Below are 21,041 nucleotides of genomic sequence, written 5' to 3'. Positions count from 1 at the left end.
GACTTGTATGCCTGTATCGCTCAAACTTAGCTGGGAAATGCACCTTGTTGCTTACTGATGAAGCAGGCCTTGGAGCGAACCAGAAAACTCCAGCATGGAAATATAATGAGGTTAAGTGTAAAGGAGCTCAGTTTACAGAGCAGGATAGCAGCAGACAAAAATAATGAAATCTTAAATTACTTTCCTTGTCCCCACTTACCTCCTTGCAGAGGAATGCTGTTCTTTGTGGCTAAAAATCATGCATCATTCCCATGCCCAAGAGCCGCATGTGGTTGCTAGGTGGCAATGCAGTTTTTAGATCATTATGTTGCTATCCCAGAGGGCTGCAAATAATCTGTGCCCAAGAGCTGCTCATTAACTGGTAGTCCATGAAGCTTCAAAGAGTGTCTGCATGATCGAAGTCCTCCCTCTCTTGAACCTTCTCCCAACTCATGCATCTGAATTCTTAAAAATACTTAGGAGATTTTACATGCTGTAGTCCATGAAACTGCTTCTGGTATTGACTTACACAACCAGTTACCCTACAGTGCATTCGGGAGATGGAGAATTAATCAGCAGAGACAGCAGGTGTTATGAGCCCCTATTCTTTCCCTGGTACCTGCAGGGATCATCTAAAGCCCTACAGGAGTATTTCACACCAACATCCAGTGAATGTTAGCATCTAACAGCTGCTCCGTTCTCTGACAACCTTAGCTGAAGCAGACCAGAAGCATCTGATATTGGTATTTGAACAGCAGATCAGAGAGTAGGAATCTCAAAGAATCCCACCCAGCTCGTATGCCTGGTAGTTCTGAATCAAGAACAAAGAGGATCTTCTGAACACATTTTGTAGGACTTAATTAACACTGACCTCAGTGTTATCTTGTTGAAAACCCAGAAAATAATAAGTGAAACTGAGCCACATCTGACCCACAACAACACATTATCAAAATTCAACATGAATGAAGAATCTTCAGTGTAATGAAGACTAATAGTTAAGGGCATAATCCTGCTCTAAAACAGTGGGGGGACATGTGGGTTTTCAGGGCAAAGGTCTCATATATCCTATCAGAACTCTGTTAACTCAAAGATATATATGCTTGCTGACTGTCAATCTAACTTTGGCTTTTAAAATCAGGCTGAGGAATGTAATGCATTTAAGGGCTGAAATCCTATCCTTCAGAACAAAGCAGAGATGTTTTGTAAAATCCAAGATGATGTAAGAAATAATTGGGTGGCAGTAGTACAATCAGATCAGGTCTCTGTCTGACGAAGTTTGGAAAATGGGAGAAAGGTTAGTATCTGTGGTCTGACCGACTTCCAAAATAAACTACATCAGCAGCTCATATTACATTAAATGTACCTACAATATTAGGTTTCATACAGTTCCCTTATAGTGAAAATACTAATTTCAGGAGTGATTATACATTTGGGAATACATATGGGGGAAATAAGACCGTTATTGTGTAAAAAACAAACCTTTATTTGTCACAATACATTTCAAGTACATGCAGAATATATTTACATTTCTCTAAGGCAAACAGAAATTGGGTTCTTATTCCTGAGTTGCTTAGCACCAGTAGAAACAGCAAATAAAAACTTAGGAAATGTTGTCTCTCCCTTTGAAGCAGCAGCTGCCTCCCATGCAAAATATTTCTGCTTTCACCTCGCATTTCTTTTAATGAGATATTTACACTAATAGTCTCTATTGCTGTTTGGAGCTGTTTCTGCAGACTATAACCTCTTCATGGAAACATCTTGCCAAGATGTGACAAACTTTCCACATTTTGTTACTTTACCTTACAGACTGCTGAATAGACAGCACAGCAGTACTTCTGTCTGCTGACACCTGCATCAAGGTCTTCAGTTATTTTATTGGTTCTGTATTCCTCCAGTATCTAGAAAAACACTAACATTACCCTTCTCATGCGAGCTAGCTGCTTCTCCAATACTAAATTAAGAGAGGGAAAGGTTCACCTCAACCAATGGGGGGTTTTAGGGCTTGACTTCATTAAAGCTAAAGGTGGGGGGAAGTAAAAATGCCCATTGAAGTGTTGGCATTTATGAAGAAAATGCAAAGCATTTTTTCAATGAAAAATAATGCCTCCTCGAAGTCTGACCAACATTCGAGCCATCTGCATTATCTCAAGACTTTAGGTATTTATTAGAATTTAGGATGTTCAAATTCCATTTAAAATACAGAGGGAGCATTTTCAATGAAGTTTTCAACATTTTCCAGTTCCCATTAACTGGCTCTAATACACTCACTAATTCCAATAGGCACTTTTCTCCCAAGACTTTCAAAGAGGACCATGGAGCATGATCCTAAGAGAAAAAAATCTATTCTGTAAAAAATAAAGTTCTTATTTAACGTAAAAGTGTAATCCAAGCAGAAAGTTAATAGTGCAAAATGGGGTATGACTCTTAAGTGTGACTTTCTCAGTGACCTGTAGCATGGAAAAATGTTTTGTTTGAAATTACATTCTCTGCTTTTAACGCATTCTTGAAACTGTAGTTTTTAATGACTTCTCAAATACATCAATAATTCAAGGTTTCTGTTACCATTTAGTCTCTCTAAGAGACTCATCTCAGCTAATCAGTGTTCATCACAAGCAATTTTTAAAGAAATACTAATATTTACAGGTGTTTAACTTAAACATTCATTGAATTCAAGAAACAGAACAATTGTGCCTTGATTAAACTTCTGATTTAAATTGGTTATTAAAGCAAAAAACACCAAATAATTTCTTACTTCTTTTCCAGTTATTACCTGCTAAGACCAAATGTCTTCACAACTGTTTCACTTAGTAGCAACATACAACAGCATATTGCATTGGGAATAATCCGCATCCAGTCAGTCAACCGTAAATCCACTACACTTAACAAGGACAAGCAATCTCACAAAGAAATTATTCACCAAAGGGTTTGCCAATTTCTTTTTCCTACCTCCTGAGAGACTATTACAAACTAAGCACTAAGGAAAATACAGTAAGAGGAACTCATGAAGTATCTAATCAATCTATCCCATCAGGAAGCTAAGTCCTTCCAGTAAGGCACCTCTCAACAGGAGGTCTGAGGGTTTTTCCAAGTAAGATGAGTTCAAAAGGCTAAAAAAGGAATGGTTGTTATTCTGCTCCTGGCAATACCTCTCTACACTGTGAGCAAAACAGCTTGCTGCAGGTATTCCCAATGAACAGCTGCAGTGTAGCATTTTTATCCTCATTTTATTTTCTATAATGTGACTCATGTGCAGCTTTACTTCTAAAATCATCACTGCTGATTCTATAACCAGTACATCCTCTGAGAAGATGTACTTTCTCAGTGATCATTTCAATGCAAAGATGCTAAAGAGCTTACAAAATTTTAGAAAGTCTTAAGAATTTTCTCCCTGGAAATCTTTGATTCCTAGTCTATTATACAAAGAGACTGCACTGTATTTAGAGGAAAACAGTGTACTCCTTGACAGTGATTGTTTATCCAGTGACTGTTCACTTAGTGCATTTCTGGAATCTTGTCCTACTATGCTGGCTACTTTGGGAAAAAAGAAAAATCCAGTACATTGACACTTCTCTGCTTCTTGCCTCTTGCCCAGATCTGTCAGAATTGGCTGGAGCTCAGGTTCTCCTCTGCTCACGTAGGACAGGGGACACAGGCATTCATTCGGGCTGTGTCTCTGCTACCCGCTGCACTAGCTGAGGTAGCAGCTGATTAGCTGCCCCAGGCTTTCACCAAGGTGAAATATTCCAGAGGAAGTCACATGAATACTTCTTGTGTTCAACATAGTTCAGTGACCCGGGAAAGCAGTCACGGCACATCTCTGACACTGTATCTCAGTTTGCCTGAGGCAGTAACGTACTCTTCTGATCTCTGAGCTGAAGAATTAGTTCTACCTGCTCTTTTGAGGATGGCACTGGGTTATCACAGTCTGAATCCTTTCATGCAGAAGGAAGAAGTTGTAGACAGGAATGTTTCTGTATAGTTTTGAAATGCTACTCCCAAAGGCACCAACTTCCACATGCAGAGTAAAAGACATTGCTCTTTCTTACAGTGCAGATGAAACAGATTACATCCAGTTTATCTATAAAAGTTTTATACACCTGAAATGTCACAAACATTTACAACTTTCCCACTTTCCTCAGAGTTCTGAAAAGACTGAGTCATACAATTACACCGCAGTCTCCTTTGACTCCGATGTCTGTGGCAGCTTGAAGTTCAGTATCTCTTTGTAGGTAATGCCTGGAAAACAAGAGAATAAACCGTGTTACTGGCTTAATCTGAAAAGGACCTCCACAGAAACAAGCAAGGTGCAACTCCCAGCATGGTTATGCTCTGATCTAGGTCAGGAAGAGAGAGACCTCTTCAGGAAAAAAAAAAAAGAAAAAAAAAGTACAAAACGTAAAGGAATTGAGGACCATTTTTTCACCATTTCAAATTTGAAGTAGTCCAATACTGAAATGTTACAGGTGCTTTCAAAAGGATGTGAACACAGACTTTACAGTATATGGGCAATATCTTCAGAAAGAGTTACTGAGAAAAATAGCTTTAAAAGTCAAGTCTTCACTTAAAAGTCAAAATACAAACCTCTGATGTTACATGAAAACTAGATTCAGACGTAAATCTCTACTGGGACAGATATGTTTTCTCTCCCTGAGAGAATCTAACTTAAAAATTAAGGCCAGCAACTGTTACAGTCCTATAGAGCCAACAGTTGAGGCATCTGTTCACCTGTCCTACCCACAGGAAGGAACATGTTACAGAAACGGTTTCCTTCCTATGTTGCAGAAGATGGGAGGACAGAGGGGAAGGAAGGAAGGAAGGAAGGAGGGGGAGGAAGGAGGGGGAGGAAGGAGGGAAGCCTCTGTTAGGAGGCAGAGAAGAAGCCTTTGGGGATCATTCCAGGAGGACTTGAAAAGAGGAACACTGGTTTATCAACAGCATTTCTCTATCTTAATACTGTCTATTTACTCTGTTCCATCAAAAGCAGAGAAGACAAGTTGTGAAGGGGAATATTCTCATTTCTGGATGGCCTTTTATCTGATTATGAAGGGGAATATTCTCATTTCTGGATGGCCTTTTATCTGACTATTTTTCAAAACATCACAAAACTAAACTCACGCTTCCATTCATCTAGTGGAAGATCCATGTTATCAAATGTGTCGTCATACTTTTCAGCTTCAATTTCTTCCTCAGGATCATGAATTGGTTCAAAGTAAGGATGCATCAAAGCCTCAGCTGCTGTGACTCGCTTCTCTGCATCCAGCACCAGCATCTTCTCCAAAAGGTTTACAGCTATTGTATAGAAAACAGTGTATTCAAATCACACCACTGATTCCAGCTTGTACACAGTAACATTGCCCGCCCTGGAGACATTTCAGATAAATACACAGAGTTATAAAGCATAATTATTGGGTGTTCATTCTATAGTCAGTGGGGTCCATCTGCATGAGAAAACAGTGTTGTGAACAAGCTGGGATGTGTACAAAGCCTGAGGCAATGCAAAGGTGCTCCCTTGCCTCGGTATGCACTATAGCCACATCACCTTAGCCAAGGACTTCTCAGCTCCTGGCTCCAGGACCACTGGCCTTGGGGCTTTCCCAGGTGTCTCTCATTGCCACCGTGTTGAGGTTCTAAGGTACATCACAACCTGACACCAGCTGAATGAACAGGTGGGTGTAGAGCTAATGAGAATTGCTCTGTATGTGACCAAACCCAAGCCCAAGTGCACTCTGAAGTTCACTAAAACAAGTCAGTTGTCCATGCTCAGAATCTCAGTGCTGACTTTATCTGCCATGTGTTTTTGAACTCAGCCAAAACAATCCATGAAAATCTTCTGTGTTCCTCTCCAGTGGATTTTGGACCAGGTCCACTGTTAGACTGTCAAAGCGAGCTAGTGTAAACAGATATGATGAATGACGTTGTTTATTCTCTGTTTTTCTATCCTGAAAGAACGTTCCTGGGTTGGGTGGAGCAGCTGAAAGGAAGAGGCAGCAGCGTGGGACAAGAGCTGCAACTCCTGCTTACCACATTGTGGATTCTCCCTAACCTTCTCTCCCAGACCATGAGCAGTTGTTCTCTATGTAAGGACCAGCCATATGGGCACAGAGGTGATAGGAAGAAATGTCCTAAAAACTAAATGGAAAAGTGTAGCTTGCTGTAGCTGAGAAGATCAGTGAGCTAACCATACAGTCAGGGTAAGAGCAGCTTATTAATCATGTTTACTTCTATTGTATCTGAATGTGTATTTTTAACTTCTTAAAATTGAGGAGATTCAATTATCCTAATTTATATTTTAATAAAACTGGCTTTGTGAGTGTTCATTGTCACTGGGGAACAGATGAGATTTGGGCAGAGCCATCTCAGAGCTCTGGCTGCCTCAGGTCATGTCACAGCTATGCACACTTGGTATGCTCTTCTGGCTGTATCTATCAAATCCAGGCCAGTGCTTCTCAGGAATGCACAGATGTTTCTCAGGATGTATTAGTTCCACAACTAAAATGTCAACTTTAATTTTGATTGCATTTCTACTGCAGATCAGATTGAGCTTTCAGAATTATATTTCAAATACAATACAGAGAAAAATTTATTACATATATTTAATCTCCCAGGCCCTTGCAAAAGCTGCTCCAATAAAACCATTAAGCTGGATCAAAGCCTGAAACACACAATACTTCTTTTTTGACACTTCTAAGACACATGTGAATCCTAGCAGAGTCCAAACTTGACAAAGTTCTGTCACTACAATCAAAGTTATGAATTATGGAAACCAAGAGATAGAAAAGCACAAGAACCATCACATAACCTATCACATGACTGATACTGCTGCTGCCTCCAATGCAAGCACAAGAACAATACAAATTGTACACATCTACACAAACTGTCTTACCCAAAGGATTCGCATACTTCAAGATGGATGCAAAATCTTTTTTCTGGACTTTTGGGAGGCTTTTGATATAGTTTTTTGCCTTAAAAGAAAATGGATATTAAATTAGGCCTTTGCTGCCTTTGTAATATGACAACATTAATCATATGCTTAATAGGTAACAACAATAGCACACTGTGCGAGTGAATTTTTTGGGGGGGGTCATAAGCCCTGATTATATTCACCTTCTTGTTGAAAATAACTTTTTTTTTTTTTTTTAATCAAGCCTTAAAACCATGACTAAGGAATGATAATGTAAAGCTTTAATTATTAGTGCTCCATATTTAATATATTAATTACAATAATTATGTATGCATCATTTGAAAGAATGTTATGCTGAGTTTACAGGAATCTCTAGAAGTGAACCTTATACGGTAATTTGTGTTTAAATTGTATAGTTATTCTTATGAATAATTTTAGGTTCTTTATAGTAGAGGCTTAAGGATTTTAGAAGGACCTCCACATAAGAATAGGAAAGACGAAGTCAGAGACATCTGCAAACAACTGGGTTTTTGGAGTAGGTTCATGTTTTCAGTACATTCCCAACAAAAGTAGTAATTCATCAGCTCAACTGTTTATATGGTGCACACTGGAAACTTTGAAGTATTTAAATATACAGATTTTTCAAGTGTTCTGATCATTTGCTCTCCCTCCTTAATCTCCAGTAGTTATTCTGGGTGTGCAAAGCATTTCAAGGCAGAGATGTACCATCAGGGATCATTTCAGTAGTCAATACTTATTATCTCAGCCAGCCTAAGAAAGGAGCATGGCTTAAGTAAAATTAAGACATGTAAAACCAACTGAGACAAGCATAATACTTACATCTTGACTGTGCAGTTTTTGAACAAAATCTTGAGTTGGTGTACCTGTTATTTTCATTATTTCTGTGAGCTGGTCCAGGTCTGAATACCAGAAATAAGGAACAAAGTCTTTCACCATAAGAAAACTAAGCACCCTGCAGAAATTGTGCATTTCTTAGCTATTGGAAAATGAAACAAAAATCACAATGCAATGACTGAACAGATTTATAAAAGATGAAAGTTCTCCTTTTTTTCTTGTAAAAGGCAAAGACACCGAAAGCACATTAAATAAAATATCCTGTAATTTAGGAATATATAATTGAATCTGCAAACTCTTCTAATATCAATAGGCCTCCTCTTATTTTTGGTCAAAATCAGTCCAAAAGTATTGGAGTATCTGAACAACCAATGCATTAATTGCATGCATTGCCCTGGTCTATCCAATACTTAGGTGATGTAGAGGCAGGAAAAGTCAGAGAACATTGAGTGGTATGATAAACAGAACAAAAATCAGAGAACACCAGTCTGTGTTAGTTCTTCTCCGCATCGAGAAGGGGAAAAAAAGTAATCCCTCTCCTCATTTGCATAGCTCGATTCCAGATCTGAGATATTGGAGTCATTTCAGTGAGGCATCAGAACACTCCCTAATCTTCTGTGTCCTAAACCAGCACAAATTAATCAGCAACAATATTAGCTGTTTCAAAGAAGAAACACCATATTTACAGGAGGCTAATGCTGCAGAGAACAGCCTTATGACTTATTTGCTACTCTGTTAAGAGCAGCAGATGAGAAGCTAGATCAGAGTTCAATGCACGCAAGGATTCCACCAACCTCTGCAGAAAAAGGCAATGGTGGGTAATGTTAATGAAATAAATAAATAAATAAAGTCCCATACCAAGTCTTCAGGATATCCTATTCATAACACTAAACCAAAAATCCCATGTTAGCTGTTTTCTTACTCAACTACCCAAAGCTGAACCCATGGCTTCATTTCCCTAACAGGTAATACAGATTTGTATACTCAAAGGCCAGCAAGGACTATTATGCTGGGGTAGTTACCTTCAAAACACAGGATGCAGAACTTCAGCCAACATTTCTGAAATTTCCAAAACCCATTATGGCTAAAATACCAGCTTTTCCACTCTTACATATACAGTGCAACTTGAAAATTATGACTCATTCATTTTCTTACTTATGTACCAGAATGCTCAAGGTTAGCATTAGTTGAGAAATGCTATGTGTTAGTCAATGGCTGTTCTTTAGCAGACATTTTGGTATTTTCTTGTTAAGAACTAATGCGTACTTAAAATCTGTACAGCTGAAGTAATTTGATATATTCTACTTTTCCATAGTCCCCATCATTTTTCTGGTGAATGCAATCTTCCTCTTTTATGTTTTTCCTTATAAAACAAGAATATGATCCATGCAATGAAGTTGTAATCTTACATGTATGTACTTAAATACAAACATAGCTTAAAATTAAACAATTGTAATTCAGTGATTCTGTAAACAAGTATTTGCAGGTAAGTGATTTATTTACTGGAACTCCACAAGGGGAAAAGCAGTGCAAAATTATTAGGCTGAGCTGACAAACATACAAAGCTTGGAAACAAAAAAAAGTTAAAAATTCTTGCTGTCTTCTCTTAACACCATCCCCTATTAACTATCGCCACTATTACTGCCCATGAAGTATCACTTGAGGTTGAATTACAGCTTAATCTTAACTATTTGCTTAATTCCTCAGCAATGAAATTATAGGACTAGATGTTTTCTGTAAATTTAAAACATTTTACTAGATGTTACTTACATAACATCTTTGGTAAAAGTCTCAAAAAGCAAGAAATGGATCAGCTTGTGCACATAAGTCCGTAAACTACAGCAGAATCTTCTAGGCATGTTCTGGAATTGTGGAAGCTATTACTGAAAAAATCAAAATATGCCTCTTGTATCATCACAGAGCCTTTTACCTGATGATCTGAGACATGATTCAAAGATCTCTTTCTCTATTGAAAAAGTTCAGTAATACAAGTTTTAATTTGCATACGTGCAGAAGTCATACAGATATCAAATAAACAATTAGTGAGAAAGGTACAAAACATTTTACTATTCATTTCAATTTATGCTCATCAGTTTTTGAACAGGCCTACTGTATCACACAAGAACGTCGCATCATTTTCTTACAGTAGTATCATAAATTCACTGAAGGATACGATCATTTCCTTTGAATAGAGGCCTCCCTGTTATCATCTCAGCCATTATACAGCCCACAGACCAGATGTCAACTGTAAAAAAAGACCAATCATCACATTAAATTGCTGAACACTTGTTCATTTAAATGTACATAAAATTTAATTTAAAACATATTTTAAAGAAGTGTGAAATTCACCTTTATGGCCTGTTATAAAATAAATGAATGTTTTGCCTAGTATGATGAGCACTATAGGTAAAACTACCAGCCTTTTTAATTAGCAAACTGAAGATAATCTGATAATATGCTATGATGGGTTTGTGTGGTGGGTTTTTGGTAGTGGGAGAGGGGGCTACAGCGGTGGCTCCCTGTGAGAAGCTTCTTGAAGCTCCCCCAGCTCCAAGTCGGACCCACCTGTGGCCAAGGCCAAGCCAATTAGATGCATCTCTGCAATAATGTATTTAAGCAGGGGAACCTGGGAACAGTTGGGGCTTGTGAGGAAGACATGGACACCTATGCAAACACCAATGTCAGTGGAAAGGAGGAGGAAGAGTGGGAGGTGAGCTAGAGCAGAGACTCCCCTGTATCTGGAGGTGAGAAGGTAGGGATGCCCCCCCGCCACCCACAGAGGTGGAGCAGAAATCTGTCTGAAGCCTGTGGAGGACTCCAATACTGCAGCAGGCATCTGTGCCCAAAGAAGGCCAAGGACTCTGAGGGAAGAAGCCCCCACTGCTGTAGTTCAGTGCTGGAGGGACTGCAACATGTGGGGGTGACCTATGCCAGAGCAGCATGGGAACATCTGCAGCCCACAGGAAGCACTCACACCAGAAAAAGTTCATGGAGGACTGTTTCCTGTGAGAGGGGAGCCAGGTGGAGCAGAGGAAGAAATGTGAGGGAGTGCTTTCACCCCCAGGAGGAAAGAGCAGTGAACTGATGGAAAATCCCCCATTCCCTACCCCCACACCACTGGGAGGAGGAGGTAGAGGCATCAGGAATAAAACTAAAGGGGAAGAAGGGAGGGGTGTGGGGAGGTGTTTTTAAGATGTGGTAATGCTTCTCACTGTCCCACTCTGTTGTTTTTGTTAGTGTTTGAATTAAAGTGATGTTCTTTTTTAGCGTCCCCTAAGGAGTCTGTCTTCTGCCTAACAAGTCTGTCTTTTAATGGGTGAGACATCCCTCCCTGTCCTTATCTTGATTCCTGAGCCTTTTTCTTCATTTTCTCCTTCCCAGTGCTGGGGAGGGGAAGGTGTGAGTGAATGGCTGCGTGGTGCTCAGTTGCCCTTTGGGCTCAAACCATGACATATGCAGAATCAGTTTCTCAGTAACAGGTAGATGCATGTGGGAAGTAAATTTTCAGTGCTTTCAAAAACTTCCATAGCTATACTAGTGTCACTTGAATTCCCTCCTTCTGCCATCTTCCCCTGTCTGAGTTACAATCAGCAGATCTTTGCAGAAAGATGACAGTCAGTGCAGAACACAAGAACACAGACCAGACTGTCACATCTGTGTACATTTATATCACTTTTTTCCAGTCACCTTGGCACTTTCTGTTACTCTCAGAAAATATACAAACAAGTCCCCAAACTCACAATCACCAAATGATTACCTGCAATTTATCGACAAGAAAGTTTTGCATAATTATATTGTCATCTCCACCTCCAATTTCTCATTCACTTCAGAAACAAAGACATGCTTATAATTACCTGATTCAGTGAATGGTTAAGCTCTGTTAACACTTTTCTGAAGAGATGCTGACCTGTTTGCGTATAATGCATCCAGTTAAGTATGACCTCTGGGGCTCTGTACCACCTTGTAACCACGTAACCGGTCATCTCACTGTCTGTATGCCTTGCCAATCCAAAATCCAGAATCTGTAGTGGAAACACAAAGAACATCCTGATCAGACAGATAATTATCTGTTTCATATAACTTTATAAACATGGAAAATGAAAGAACTGGAGCAACCTGCAGAGACTGGTTTATTTTTGCATCCTTTTCTCACTGAAGTGTCTTTTTATCATTTTAAAAATCAAGACAGAAGTAGCAAGGAGCTTTACAATTTTTTTCTCCAAGTTAGATATTCCTATAGCAACATGAAAAGCTGCAAACCCGGTAAGAAAATAATAGATTCTTTAATTATTAATTAAAAAGATACTGGTCACATTCAATGCAAATGTTCCCTGGCCATAGAATCACCATTATATCATGTTAGGGCTAAAAAACCAGCACCTATGGTATTCATTGCTGTCATATTCAAAAGTGTGTTCCAATAATATTCAGAAGTAAGGAGGTATCATTATTTCCATCTTATGAGTAACTCGTACAAGGGAAGACTTCCTCTAGGTCACATAGAAAATCTTCAACAAAATTAGGAAATTACCATTATTCAGTCCCACCAAGTTTTTTCCAACCTACTGCATCAACTACAGAATAACCCTCTGTAAGGAAAGCATGGTCAGTGTGCAATTTTTTTAAGGTACTATGCACAATTCAGTTTATTTCTAAGACTCTCATATATTTACCTCTAGATACAGCAATGTGTACAGCAGCAAGATTAAAAAAAATGAAAAAATTACAACCTTTTGTCAACTTCTACAAAATTGGCTTAATAAGGCCCATCTGCTTAGACCATCAAAAGATGATGTCTAAAGATGGGGCCAACAGCAAAAAAAATCCACTCCTGGAATTAGTCAGTTCATGTTTATCAGAAGCTCACGCCCCTAACAAGAAGCAGGGGCCTGGGTAAGTAAAGTCTACTCAAGATAAATCATCATCATCCACAGATAGCTGAATATGTAGCTCTGCATGAACAGCCACTACTTTTAATGTGTATCAGGCTTCCTAGTATATATTGACAGGGAAAAATTTTTTGCTAGGAGCAGCTGTGCATTACTATACCATGAGTTATGTTTTTATAATTCTCTCTATAATTAAACATTAAAAAATATTTCAAGATAGTTTTATCATTCCCTGGCACTAACAGAAAGGAAAATTATATTTTCATTCACAGATCAAGAGTATAAAATGTTATAGCTTATCTTTATTGCCATACTTGAAATACCATTTACATGTTTTCCCCATAACTGCTGATCACCTAACAATTTAGAAACAGGAATAGGATGCAAAGGGAGAGATTTTTATTCTTACTAATAAAATGCACTTGATTACAGCCAATTCTTTGGGTACTGAAGATTTACTGGACTCAAAATATTTGCAATAACAAAATACACTTTTATTACAGATCTCAAATTTATTCTACATATACAGCACACATTATGCTTTCTCAATAACACAAGAGGAAGGGTGGAAAACAAAAGGAAGTCTTACATAACAGGTCAAAAGCCACATGGGTACCATCTATACTGTCACAGCTTTTTAGACATCTTCCATACTAAGGCTTGTGACACTTGGAATTGGAAACAGATAAAATATTTGAGTTTGTATTTTTGTTAAAGCAGAAAACATCAGTGAGAATTTTTGTGCATAGTGTATTAACTTCAGGGATTTCTTTTAATTTACATATTCATTAGGCCCAGAAACAAGTGTATCCTGTTAGTACTTTATATGTTAACTACTTCCAACAATAATCTTCACATGAAACTATTTTTCTCATACTTCAATCTTCAACTTTTCACCTGGAACTCCCAAAGCAATTTTCAAAACAAGTTTGAAAATCTTTTCTGTAATACAGGAATTACGAAAGAGAGCGCAAATTCCCCTTAGCTCCTCAAGGAGAAGCCCCCATTCTACTCAGCAAACTTAATCTTCCTAACTTGTTTCAGTCACCGTAACAAAAATATCTTGTAACTTTGACACTGAAGAAAGGGCAGTGATTTCCTCTCTTGCACCTTTCACTGTCACTTTTCTGATTACTCTGTAGCAGTTGAGAGTATCAGATGAAGGATCCAGAGAGCTCATGGTGAAAAACAAAACTTATTGCTTCTTAATTAATTACCACTTCAAGGAACTGTTCTAACCTTCCTACAGCCTCATTGCCACTGGAGCTGTTGTAAGGGAAGCTGCTGAGTACACAGGCATGGGGGAAAAGGCTTGGACTATCCTGGCAGCATGGTCCTGTGCCCGCATAAACTGACTTTAGAACGCTCTTAGAGCGGGGTCACATCCTGCCCATTGCATCTGAATGCTGGCATGCAGGGGAAGTCAGTTCAACTCCTTCAGTGTAAGAGAGATTCCAGTTAAATCCTTGCCTTGATATTTTTTATGCACACTTCTCAACATATTATAGTTTGCTTTCTGTTTATAGATCAGAGTTGTCTTTTGACAACCAGTATTTCCTAACTGAAAATCTACACTTCTGCATATGCTATCAGAGCTTATTGTACAACCAAGGACATTGTAATTTCGCTCTGAGAGTCAAGAAACAAAAACTAAAGCTAAATACTATATTGTCATTTCACAATGTTCTGATATAGAATTATCTGCACCAATTTATCTAAAAGGTTAAAGACGTTCAAGGTAACAGAAAAGTAAGGTGTTAAATAAAGAGATACAGTGATTGTATCATGGAAGAATGTCTTAGACCTGGGCTGCACCTCAAAACGTAATTGCACAGCTAGGGGGGAGGTGAACAGAAACATGTACAACTGCTTTGTTCTAGACTCTTTTTTTCCTCAGTCACCCTGGGATCCATTCACCATTTGGCCACCTACAAGCCCGGAGAAGACAATGGCTTTTTGTGTTAGATAGGGAAATGACAGGAACCTAAATATTCAGGTCAGTCTCCAAATAGCAAAAAATATTACAACCGCTACATGCAAGTATATAGTTTGTATATTGTATGCTAAAAACATTTTTGCAGTGTTGTATCAACTTTTATTTTAGGTAATGAGGGGAGTGCTTCACAACCTTTGATCTTCTGTATCTCCTAGTTTGTAGTAAGACTTTTTATATTTGTTCAAAACTGGAATTCTCACATAACTGAACTACTCCCATGAAGTCCACTCTAACAGGCTTTGGAAGATTTTCAATACATGTAAGAAACTGCAATCAGAACTGATCAGATTAGATGCTTCAGTTCAATTATTCAGAAGGAGGCTTGAGGTGACAAACACTGTGCAGGAGAAGAATTACTACTCAGATGGACTCAATGGAGAACATTTCCAAGGAAGTGGCAACACCTACACTTCAGGACGGGTAACTTTCCACAATGGGTGCTACAGCCCTGGTCTGCAAAGGTGCACACCAGCTGAACCCAGTTTCTATATTGGGAAGGAGTGTGGGTGTGCACTATCCTCCTACCCATCTTTGGAGAGAAGTCCCGATGGGTAGGACGAAGGGAGTCACAGTACATGCCAATAGTTGCCCCACTCCGGAGAAGCAGCAATGAGGTAATAAAAAAAATGCACCTGTCTTGCAGTGTAGCAGTAAAACCAGCTAACAGCTAAACTACAGGAGGTTTAATTAGAAATTTTCTCTCTTTAATGATTTTTTTTCTCATTACTTCAATTAAGAGCAAAAATAAAGCAGAACTGACATATTCCTGCTATGAAACGCACTCTAGTCTACGTGCAATGGATACTCCTGTTAGTTGTAACAGTGCAGAAGGAATCACTTTTAAAGAAATAAGATGTTCACATTTGTGGTGAGCAGTATGTAATTCCTCTCATGCTTCTCTGAAGTGATTAGCTGCAACATATCATAAAACCAGTTCTCCATTACAGCTCTTATCTGACTGTAGCCATGACATGATTTTTTCTTGAAAAGTATTTTTAGTTGAGTGACTGCATAAAAATCATAGAATGGTTTGGGCTGGAAGGGACCTTAAGATCATCTAGTTCCAACCCCCCTGCCATGGGCAGGGACACCTTCCACTAGCCCAGGTTGCTCAAAGCCCCATCCAGCCTGGCCTTGAACACTGCCAGGGACGGGGCAGCCACAGCTTCTCTGGGCAACCTGTGCCAGTGTCTCACCACCCTCACAGCAAAGAATTTCTTTCTTATATCTAATCTAAATCTACCCTCTCACTTTAAAACTGTTACCCCTCATCCTATCACTACAATCCCTGATGAAAAGTCCCTCTACACCTTTCCTGTAGGCAGTCTTTAAGTACTGGAAGGCCACTATAAGGTCTCCCTGAAGCCTTCTCTATGCTAAACAATTTAAAATCTCCAAGCCTGTCCTCATAGGGGAGGTGCTCCAGCCCCTGGTCATCTGTGTGGCCTCCTCTGGATCCACTCAAGCCGGTCCATGTCCTTCTTATGTTGGAGACCCCAGAGCTGGACACAGTACTCCAGGTGGGGTCTCATGAGAGCAGAGTAGAGGGGGAGGATCCCCTCCCCTGACCTGCTGGCCACACTTCTCTTGATGCAGCCCAGGACACAGTTGATTTTCTGGGCTGTGAGTGCACATTGCTGGGTCATGTTCAATTTTCCATCCACTAATAACCCCAAGTCCTTCTCTGCAGGGCTGCTCTCAATCCACTCATCACCCAGCCTGTATCTGTGCTTGGGACTGCAGGCTGTATACCAGTATTCATTGCAACATACACATCACACAGGAAAAGAGTTACCATTAATGTCACATGCACACGCTTGGTGCAGGCAGACAGCTGTGGCATGGACTGCTCTGTCAATGCCAAACCTGCAGAAGCAGTTTCAGTTCTTACGCTACCTTTCACCCAGCCGGAGGGACGCAAGTCAGGAGGTGCTCCAATGATGCCATGAATGTAATAACCTGTGGTACTGACTTCCTCACCAGAAATCTTTCTCTATAACCTCAAGACAAACCCCATCTTTCCCCTGTTAGCACTGGGTACCAGCTTCCCAGAGTGTTCTATCTGGACTTGATGTTTTCAGCTGGGACATTCTGGGCAATGTTTCTAGCTTGAGGTGCAGCATTTTTTGTGCTTGACTCCAGAATGACCTCAGAAATTGATCATCACCTCTGCCATTCATAAGAAATACACATTTATGTCAGTCAAGAACGTACGAATAGGAGGTGAACAGATTCTCACTATTCAGGGCTTTATTTCTTAAGTAAATATTTAATTATTCTTGTGGTGACTGAGGTCAGACAAATGGGAAAACACTTATATGGAGCAGTTTCTTGTAATTTTTTTCCCAAGATTTTACCACCGCCCATCTGATCTTCCCTTTAATTTTCCACCAATTCCCTATTTCTCCATGAGTCCTGAAAGCCCATGGGCTGAAAGCCTGGCCCATCATTAAAACCAGTCAGCGAGATTACAGCTGTTGCACCTGCTGTCTTCTGTGGTGTATTTCTGATATATCTGACTTTTCAAATAAACGTATCCTACCTTCAATTCACAGTCTTCGTTCACTGCCAAATTTCCAGGCTTTAGATCCTGCAATCAGATTTGAAATGGATGTTATTTGCTTATTTTACAGCAAGCACAACAAAGCTCATTTTATATAGGTTTAATGGTTTTCATAAAACTACTTGGAACAGCAACAGGTAAAACAATGGCATAATCTAATCAGAAAAATAAATATAGAAATAAGAGTCAGAAATATGTTTGGCTTTTTTCCAGTATGTTTTCCCCCCAGATAAACCAATTTTCTTTTGCTAGAAGTCTGGACTTAAATTTCTTGCATACCACAAATTAAGAATTCACATATATATTTCTGGACTGTACAGAACTGTGTATCAAAATATGCTTTTAAAAGGTTCCATACCCCCATAGACTTAGAAGTAATCAAAAAAGATTTGACATAAAAGCCTATGCTGTCTTCTGTGGGAAAACCAATTTCTTAACAAAGCTGACTGAATGGAAACTGCAACATGAAAAAAAAAACCACCTCCCTTAAGCCTCTTTAACTACTGTAGAGGCTTCTAATGATCTTCCAAAGTTGTACTTCTAAGTTTAGCAGCAAAGGCAACAGTACTGGCAATGACTAAGAAGATTTTGCAACTCTTAGACATTCAGTTACAAATATATATATGGCTCTATATATGACTATATAATATATATATGACTATACATATATATATATATGACTCTTAGACATTCACAGTTACAAAAAGAAGAAAAAATCAGAAATAAATTTTCCTTCAGATTTTTCAAACCTTTTTTTGACACACTTTGGCACAAGACATTTAAAAGAATCTTCTCCCTGAACTTTTTAAGAGGCATCCACCTGTTTTATACAAAGATGCTTTAAAATCAGAGGGGCCTTGGAGAGAAACAAATTGTTGCAAAGAACTGTAATGAAACCAAGAAACTCAAGAGTCATCAAGAGGGAGCTTAGAAAAAGTCTAAGCAACTGCAAATTTAGACCATGAATCTGTGTTGGAATAATAAAAATATCAATTTATTACATTATTTTGGCAGTTTGCATACTTTCCATGTCCAGCTTAAAGCTGCACTTTCTGTGGTGCTCCTGATATTTTATTACAGGCAGACAGTTTCTACTGTTCTGATGCAGTTTTGGGGGAAGTTATACTGTTTGGTACCACGAGGCCATCATTCAGAACTCCTTCTTCACAGCGCAAAAGTGATTTTAAGGGGACTTTACACACAGCAGGAATTCAAAAAGAATCAGATGCTTAATTTCTCTCTCTCAAAATATGAGGTTTTCAAGGCTCTAAAATTCTGGACTTCTTCAATTTCTATGTTTTCATTCTTCCCCCAACTTTGAACATTAACATGATGTTAATTTAAACATTATTTTTAAAAGTTTAATCTTCATTTAAGAAAAAAGGCCAGAAAAAACCTCTTCTCCATCTCAGTTTAGACACTATTTGCTTTTGCATGGACTTACAACTCAACTTCACAAAGCAGTTTTAGAACTCCAAATCTAAGCTGTATGTAATGCAACCCAAGTGCCCAACTTACACCAATATAGCTATACCACCTTTTGTTCCTATTGAAAAAAAAATGGCATCATCAAACCGAGACAAAATAAACTGAATTTCAAGCATATTTATAAGCATGCTTTTACACAAACACCACTCACATTACCAACATCTTACATACTGTTTCCACTTACCCTGTGAATTATGCCTGATGAATGAATATACTGTAAAAAGAGAGAGTATTTTTTAGTTAATGAGGTCCTGATTTTAAGAAGTTGACTGGGACAAGGGAGAAAGTACTTCTTCATGGTGGTAATCTGAAATCAGGAAATGTTTATTTATTGCACAGAAGATCTTTTTAGCTATGTTTTTAATGTTCAGATAATTAAAGTAGCATTTTGCCATTCCTCTTCCCCAATAAAGAGAAACCAGTAAATCAGTCTGAGTACTGCAACAGATCATATAGTTTTTTCTAATTCTTCCCATAGATAAAATCCATTTTCAGTTAATTTTTGGCATTTTATATATCAGACATGCTATCTTGCAATAGATGTCTCTGGTGTGCCATCACAGTTTAGACTCATATGCTCCAGCAGCACTGAGTTTTAAGAGATCTTTTAAGACTAGAATGAAGGCCAGTCAAGGTTTTAACTGAGAAGTCTCACTACATGCTTCAATACTTCCTCAGTGAAACATGAAGAGGTCATGTTACAAGACATTCTCCTTTACCACATCACTCTTCCAGTGACCTTTTTAAGGGCTCACAAATGTCAAACCAACAAACTGGACACCTAGGACTAGTTTTTTTGTGAAGACATTTAATCAAATACAGATGTCTTCACCCATGACGGTTCTTGACTGCTCCCTACTGAGGTATGCAGTTCCTCTCATCAGCTGAATGATGCCCTAGAAGAGACTATTTTCATAATGGACAATATTTTCATCACAAACCTCTAGTAACTAGTTAGACACAGGCATCTCTTGCAAGGACTGAAATGTAGAAAGTTGTCCTGAACGAAGAACATGCATTTCAGGAGTGGCCTGGGACATACTAGTACTGTTAACTTCAGATGTGGAGAACCCCACAGACCACACTACTGATGGGAGCTCACACAACTGACACTAAGAAATATGAAAACAATAAAGACTTTTTAAAAAATGTCCCCAGATGCAAACCCCACCAGCTTCACCTGGAGAGTTTTCATTTTATTCCACCCTGAAGAATGGGACAGTAACTGAGAAAAAAGTTACTGGGAATCAGCTGTCAGAGCCAGGAAAGACCAACCAGGACAGCTGGCACGGCATCACAAAGATGCACAGAAGTTCTGAACTTTGCAAGGTAACTGCCAACGAGCCATGGCCCCAGCAACTGTTGTCTTCTTCCCCAGAAGCCATGAAGATGAGCAATTAACATTGTAAATACAACAGTCCCTCTGCAAAGGGATCCTCATAGTCCACCTGATGAGGGGACTAGGGAAAAGAAAGGGGACCAGAAAACAAGAAAGCAAGGCTACAGAACAAAGCCAACTTCTTCAGACAGATCCAATGTGCATTTTAGACTTAGGTTTCTGAACTTAAACAAAACCCATACAACCTAAGCAGCACAAGATCTGGCTTTAAGGAATCGAGTTTTTAAAGCAGTGACTGAACAAAAATAAAATCTCTGACATGTACTTTTTCTTCTCTTACATCTGACACAGAGGTTCTGATGTGGTCTTGTAAATTCTGAAAAGAGCAGGGGGGTGGGGGTGTGGAAATCACTTCCCTTAACCCTGTGCCTACAACTTTACCAATCCAGCCCAGATCATGGCAGGGCACTGCTGCTGCACAGGCACACTGCTGACTGTCATGCCCAAGTCCGTGCAGGTCTTACTATTTGCGGTATAGCAGTTCCTGCTGCAGAATACTTGCATATTAGGCAAGGTTTAACATCACCCGTAGGAAATGCCAAAGCGCTTCACAGGATTTCCTGGGGCAGACACAAGGGGCTGAGGGCGCAGGGCTGCTCCCCAGCATGCAGGCTGTAAAACCACTACAGCAAACAAAGAACTATGAAATGCTGTATCTGTCATGCATGTGCATGAAGCGGGTCAGGATGGAAAGAACCAGATACAGAAAGACAAAGTTTGTCATTTGTATGCGGAGACCAGAGAGGGTCCATATGCCTTTTTTTTTTTTTTTTAAATAGTGCATCTGTAAGTAGTTAAGACTCTCAACAAATTAAGAAAAAGATTATGTCTTCTGCCAATAACCATTCGATCAAGGATATCACAATGACTAGTTACATTCTAAATCATTTCAGTGTCTTCTTACTGAAGCCTCATGATTTTCCAGAGCAGATGCTTAAAATATTCTATAGGCTATTTTCACTGGTATTACT

At 39.1% G+C, this 21,041-nt stretch overlaps 1 protein-coding gene across 1 annotated transcript in view; it reads right to left on the bottom strand.

The window, feature by feature from the left end:
- Positions 1-1,451: 1,451 nt before the first annotated feature.
- The window catches only part of MAPK12 (mitogen-activated protein kinase 12), a gene marked incomplete at its 5' end in the record, with an annotated part of 41,111 nt that continues 21,521 nt past the window's right edge, over positions 1,452-21,041 (bottom strand). The window contains 8 exons of the mRNA XM_026867999.1: positions 1,452-4,215; positions 5,095-5,268; positions 6,863-6,941; positions 7,721-7,800; positions 9,909-9,980; positions 11,643-11,757; positions 17,163-17,210; positions 18,856-18,885. Of these exons, the coding sequence (XP_026723800.1) occupies positions 4,145-4,215; positions 5,095-5,268; positions 6,863-6,941; positions 7,721-7,800; positions 9,909-9,980; positions 11,643-11,757; positions 17,163-17,210; positions 18,856-18,885 (669 nt within the window). The remainder of the gene's footprint in view (positions 4,216-5,094; positions 5,269-6,862; positions 6,942-7,720; positions 7,801-9,908; positions 9,981-11,642; positions 11,758-17,162; positions 17,211-18,855; positions 18,886-21,041) is intronic.

Source organism: Athene cunicularia (assembly GCF_003259725.1).
Source record: "Athene cunicularia isolate RWA chromosome 1 unlocalized genomic scaffold, athCun1 chr1_part2, whole genome shotgun sequence".
Classification (NCBI taxonomy): Eukaryota; Metazoa; Chordata; class Aves; order Strigiformes; family Strigidae; genus Athene; species Athene cunicularia.
The sequence above is the reverse complement of the archived record's forward strand: the minus strand, read 5'-3'. Positions and strand labels throughout refer to the sequence as shown.